This window comes from Arachis ipaensis, chromosome B07 (assembly GCF_000816755.2).
Source record: "Arachis ipaensis cultivar K30076 chromosome B07, Araip1.1, whole genome shotgun sequence".
Taxonomy (NCBI): Eukaryota; Viridiplantae; Streptophyta; class Magnoliopsida; order Fabales; family Fabaceae; genus Arachis; species Arachis ipaensis.
The window spans coordinates 17,299,458-17,305,629 of record NC_029791.2 but is presented as its reverse complement, the minus strand read 5'-3'; the positions used below and the strand labels follow the sequence as shown (position 1 = coordinate 17,305,629).

At 39.1% G+C, this 6,172-nt stretch overlaps 2 protein-coding genes across 2 annotated transcripts; one reads left to right on the top strand and one right to left on the bottom strand.

The window, feature by feature from the left end:
• On the top strand, positions 433-3,657 carry LOC107610158 (probable acyl-activating enzyme 6). Its single transcript, XM_016312248.2, has 2 exons — positions 433-1,767; positions 2,993-3,657. Exons 1-2 carry the CDS (start codon positions 507-509, stop codon positions 3,487-3,489), a joined length of 1,758 nt encoding a protein of 585 aa, XP_016167734.1. The 5' UTR covers positions 433-506; the 3' UTR covers positions 3,490-3,657.
• Positions 4,377-5,494, bottom strand: LOC107606819. The gene is made up of 2 exons (XM_016308833.1): positions 5,282-5,494; positions 4,377-4,889 (listed from the first exon to the last, which is right to left on the bottom strand). The coding sequence occupies exons 1-2, from the start codon at positions 5,492-5,494 to the stop codon at positions 4,377-4,379; spliced, it is 726 nt and encodes a 241-aa protein (XP_016164319.1).

Here is a 6,172-nt window from a genome sequence, read left to right as displayed (position 1 = left end):
CTGAAGTAGGCACATAAAATAGCTTTTAGTCTCCACTCTCATCATAAATTTGATGTTTTGTCATCCTTTATCTCTCATTAAAAAAAAAAAAAGAGGTGCTCGCATGAACTAGCTAACAGAGTCATAACATACCTTTGAGCTTTTATAGGACATTAATTACTAAGATAATGACTACTCTCACATTAACAATAGAAATTGAGCTAGCTCGAATTAAATTTTTTAATAATATTGAAAAAATAATAAAAAATCAATTTAAATAGTCTAAATTATCTNTCCAAATCAAACACAAATAACTTTAAATATTATTTCCGTACTATTATTATTTAATTTATATTTATATGGAATAAGAACTACTAATATTATCAATGGTTTCAAAATATTAAATTTTGTTGTGATTATTTCTTCCTATATTTAAGTGCTGCATGAAGGGGATCAATATGTTGAGTCCAAAGAAATATCACCATTTGTTTTTATAAGAAAATATCATATAGCACCACGCCCCCACTATGGACCAACTAAAACCAAACTCTGCAAACTCTTCCCCTCTCACCCCTTTAACATTCTTGGACAGAGCGGGTATAACTTACGGCGATTCCACGTCCGTAATTTACGGTCGCAAATCCTACACATGGACGCAGACCAACCGCCGATGTCTCCAGCTGGCATCATCCCTCTCATCCATCGGCATCGGGAGAGGACACGTGGTCTCCGTCCTCTCCTCCAACAACCTCGCCACCTACGAGCTCCACTTCGCCGTTCCAATGTCCGGCGCCACCCTCAACAACCTTAACCTCCGTCTCGACCACCGCACCCTGTCCCTACTCCTGCGCCACAGCGAATCAAAGCTCCTCTTCGTTCATACACTCTCCCAATCCCTCATCCACAAAGCACTCTCTTTGTTCCCTCCAAACACTCCACTCCCGAAGCTCGTTCTTATCACGGACGATACGGTCGCGTCGCATCAAATGAAAACCCCTCTAACAAACCATGTAACTGTAACTGAAACTGAAAGTGAGGCCAAAACTGTAACTACGCTCGATTTCATAGACACCTACGAGGGGCTTATTGCGAAGGGAGATCCAACGTTTAAATGGGCCAGGCCCAACTCCGAGTGGGACCCAATAACACTGAACTACACATCAGGAACGACGTCGTCTCCGAAAGGCGTTGTGCACTGTCACAGAGGAACGTTCATTATGGCGCTGGATACGTTAGTCGATTGGTGTGTTCCAAAGAATGCAGTGTATCTCTGGACGCTACCAATGTTCCACTCTAACGGTTGGAGCTTCCCGTGGGGTATCGCCGCCGTGGGAGGAACCAACGTTTGCTCGCGTAAGATTGACGCGCCGACGATCTATCGTTTGATCGAGTTGCATGGCGTTACGCACATGTGTGCTGCGCCTGTGGTTCTCAACATGTTGACGAGCTTTGGGAGAACTGAACCGTTGAGGAAACAGGTTCATGTGCTCACCGGTGGTTCTCCCCCGCCGGCGGGGATACTGAAGAGGGCGGAGAGAATGGGGTTTGTGGTGAGCCATGGGTACGGGATGACGGAGACGTGCGGGGTGGTATTGTCGTGTGCGTGGAAGAGGGAATGGGATTTGTTTTCGGCGGCAGAGAGAGCGAGGATGAAGGCAAGGCAAGGAGTGAGGACGGCGGCGGCAACGGCGGAGGTGGACGTTGTGGATCTCAAGTGGGGAGTTAGTGTCAAGCGCGACGGGTTGACGCAGGGCGAGATCGTGGTCAGAGGAGCTTGTGTAATGTTAGGTGAGTTTGTAAATTTTATCATGATTATTAGTATGCGTTTCTATCTTGAGATTGAAACTTTTTTGTCTTCATGCATGCATGGATATTCAACACAATTAGTTTTTCCAAACAAGATTTATTTCAGCCGAAGAAAAAAAAAAAAAACCGAAAATATTTAGTAATAAAAAGAGAGTTTAATTTTGATACCATGTATAACGATAATCGGGTAATTATATTTGCTATTTTGAATAATTATTTGTGTGATCAATATAAAAATAGTTATTTTTATTAATTTAATATTATGTAAAATATACGTATAAAATTATTTTACATTGACTGTATATTAAAATTAGAGAAAGTCTAGGGAGCCAGTAACTTTTGTGTTTTGTGGCCAGCACTTAACCATCAAAAGAAAAGTGAGTGATCTCCCATCATTGGATGTAATCTCATACCATTAAAAATGCTATTGATGGTAATTGTATGTATATTTTTTATTTTTTTAATTGAATTTTGAATATATTTTTTAAGGTAGCGTTTGGTAGAGAGACAGAGACTAAAAGACTGAGACTGAGAGACTGAGACTAAGAGACAGACTGAAATAAATTTTAGTATTCTGTTTGGTGCAAAATGAGAGACAGAAATTAAAACAAGAATAAAACTCTAATTTAATTTGCACAAAAGATAAAATTGGAATTAATTAATTGAAATGAGGGTATTTTAGGTATAAAATGTTATTAAAATTTCAGTCTCCGTCTCTAAAAATTTCAGTCCCCTGTGTCCCTACTTTTTGGAGGTACTGAAATACTGAAATTTTAAGACAGAGACAGAAATTTTAGTACCAATCTCTGAACCAATCTCTGTGTCCCTCAAAACAAACGCTAACTAAGAGTTTTGACACGGAGTTCTCAAACATTTTCTCTGTATTTTTATCACATTACATTAATATGCAACATTAAACAGTTGCGCCATATATATTAGTCTATAATTACAACATTTTTCGCTTCAACAAATAAATAGTACGGTAATACTACTATACTAGCTAGTTAATACCAAAAAATAATTAAAATTTATTTTATTTAATTTTTATTAATTATGGTTAGAATTAATGAATATTAAATAAAATAAATTTTTATTAATTTTAATTTGTTTTTTTGTTACTATAATTTTTTTTTATCAAACATTTTCGTAAATATAACGCATGTTTCCATTCAATTTATTTATATCTATGAATATAATGCTGGTATAGGTTACTTCAAAGACCAGGAAGCCACATCAAAGTGCATAAAGAACGGATGGTTACACACTGGGGACGTTGCGGTGGTTCACGAGGATGGATACATAGAGATTAAGGATAGGTTAAAGGATGTGATTATAAGTGGTGGCGAGAATTTGAGCAGCGTGGAGGTGGAAGCTATGCTTTACACACACCCGGCTGTGAGCGATGTTGCCGTGGTGGCCAGGCCAGACGAGTTCTGGGGTGAGACGCCGTGTGCTTTCGTGAAGCTGAAAGGACGGTTGGAGAGGCGTCCGTCGGAGGAGGAGATGGTGGAGTTCTGTAGGGAGAGGTTGCCGCACTTCATGGTGCCTAAAACGGTCGTTTTCAGGGATGAACTGCCGAGAACTTCCACCGGGAAGGTTCAAAAGTATGTGCTGAGAATGGTTGCTCGGGCTATGGGGTCGCTACCATTGCCATCGCCATCGCCGCCTCCACCGCCAATTATAACGCCGAGTAGTCGTATGTGATTGGTAATAAATAGTTTTGGATGTGTATGACCATGGTTTATTCGGTGTAAGGAAAAATATTGTCGCTTATATGGTGAATATGTTTGGATTATATATTTTGGAGGAGTTGGTGGTTATGAGTAAGAGTTTGATTGAAGATTGACCGTAGCATTGCATGGTTTATGGAAATTTGTTTATGCTTATTAATCCATTTGATCTTAAGCAAAAGTACATGGCATTTATCAATAGTCTTGATCCTTGGGAGAAATTTGGAGAAACAAGAGGCCTTAAGTTGATTGCAGAGAGAAAAGATTAAGCAAATCACCGTTTGCATGCCGTGAGCCTGTGAGAGGTCCAAAACCATCTCAAATTATGGCTGAAAAAAATATTCCAAATTCATTNNNNCTCAACACACACCAATTCACACACCCACCTCTACTATTACTCTATTAGCATAGTTTTATATTCTTCTATGAAGATTTGAACCCGATGCAACTCTAACGAAGACAAACAAAAAAATGAAATACATAACAGGCTTGGCTTTTTTACCCTTTATTTTTTTCATTTATCTTAAGTATGTCTTCAATTTTAGACTTAAATAAATTCAAACTACAAGCCCAATAGAAATGGGAAATAAAAATCAACACAAACCTTAAAATAAAATCCCAAAATGCAAACATTTGATTTGTTTTTCTTTCGGAAAATGATCCATCTTATTTAACCCATTCGGTTTATGTTAATTATGCTAGATTGATATTTAAGCACTTGAAAAGACTTCTTTTTTTTTTTTTTTAAGAAAGAACTCAACACAAGAAATGGAGCAAGGACAGAATAAAAACACAAACCAAAGGAACAAACCTAACTAACTAATCTAACCATAAAGCCCTCTGTCATCTCCGGCATTGCCATCAACAACTAAATGGGTCAGCACCTAACCACTCAGTGTAACTCTGAACAGCTAAGCTTATAACCTCCTGTGCTCCTTTTTCTTTATTCTGAAAAATTCTCCGGTTACGTTCCAACCAAATGTTCCACATAATGGCACAAAAGCATACCATCCATCTCTTGCGCTCCTCCTTGTTGCTTGAGAACTCAGTCCAGCTCTGGAAATGCTCCTTTACTGTACCCGGGTATATCCAATGCAAACCAACATGAGATATCCAAGCACCCCAAACTTGCCAAGAAAAATTACAGCCAAGAAACAAGTGGTGAACATTCTCATCACCCATTTTACACAAGACACAGAGAGAATCTTCTTGGTTAATAGCCCCGAATCGACACAGTCTCTCCTTCGTATTGACCCTGCCAGTCAAACCAAACCAAACAAATAACTCCACTCTAGGGGGGACAAGCCCTTTCCAGATAGACCTAGTAAAGCTGTAACTTGATATATCCTCTGGAGCCATATCTACCTGCAACACCTGCACAAATGAGTTAGTAGAAAATACACCTTGCCTATCATATTTCCACACAACTCTATCCTCTCTCCCAAGTGCAAGTTTGACTACTCTCAAAGTGTTGTGAAGCTGGTTCACTAAATCCAACTTCCATTGGAATAGTTCTCACCTCCATTGGAAGTTCCATATCCAAGTTAACCCATCCCAAAACCCACAATCCCCAATCACTGATCCTCTTTGGTTTGAAACAGAGAAGAGCCTAGGAAACCGATCTTTTAAAGACCCTCCAATAATCCAAACATCCTTCCAAAACCGAGTGCGCCTCCCATCCCCCACCTCCATAGCCAAACCAGTAATCATCTTCTGCCTAACCTCTTGATTTTTGAACTGTAGTTGACAAATGTCCTTCCACGGACCCCCCGAATAGGTAAGCTCTGCGAGGATAGAAGGTCGTTTGGATTCAAGTTATTACACGAGTAAACCACCTTCTTCCACAAAGGACACTCTTCCTTAGAGAACTGCCACCACCACTTAAACAGAAGGGCTGTGTTGCATACTACAGCGTCTCCAACTCCCAATCCACCTAACCTTTTAGGAGCTTGTATCACTTCCCACTTCACCAAGGCCATTCCAGGCCTTCCATCCTCCTTACTTCATAAAAATCTTCTTTGTAAAGAAATCAGTTTCTCTGCAATTGCCTTTGGCATCTTATATAGGCTCAAACAATAAATCGAAAGGCTATTCAACACAGATTTAATAAGTACCAACTTACCGGCTTTATTGAGTACCTTGGCTTTCCAAAGGCTGAGCTTCTCCTCTACTTTGTCTATTAATGGCTTCCACGTCTTAACCAATCTTGGGTTTGCGCCTAATGAAATGCCCAGATATTTAATTGGAAGGGAGTCTTGCTTGCATCCTAGCACATTACACATACGTCGTACCCACTACTCGTCACAATTGATTGGAATCAAGCTCGACTTCTCAAAATTAACCCTTAGGCCTGACATCAACTCAAAAAAAGACTTGCCGCTGAAATGTTAGTTCAGATGGTAATTGATGTACCTCTTAATACGTTATATCTGTATTCAAACTCAATAATAAATAATAAATAAATATATTTCAATGGTTGAATAATAGCAGAGAGTATAATTTAAAAGCATCAGTTGAATCCACGCAATAATCATTTTGAAATTATTTTTACAAAAGTTATGTGAGACCATAAATAGTTAATGTGAGATAGAGACCAAAGTCACCCAATCCTCTTAATTCGTATAGATTTCGTTTAAGTGCTAAGATGTTTGTTAACC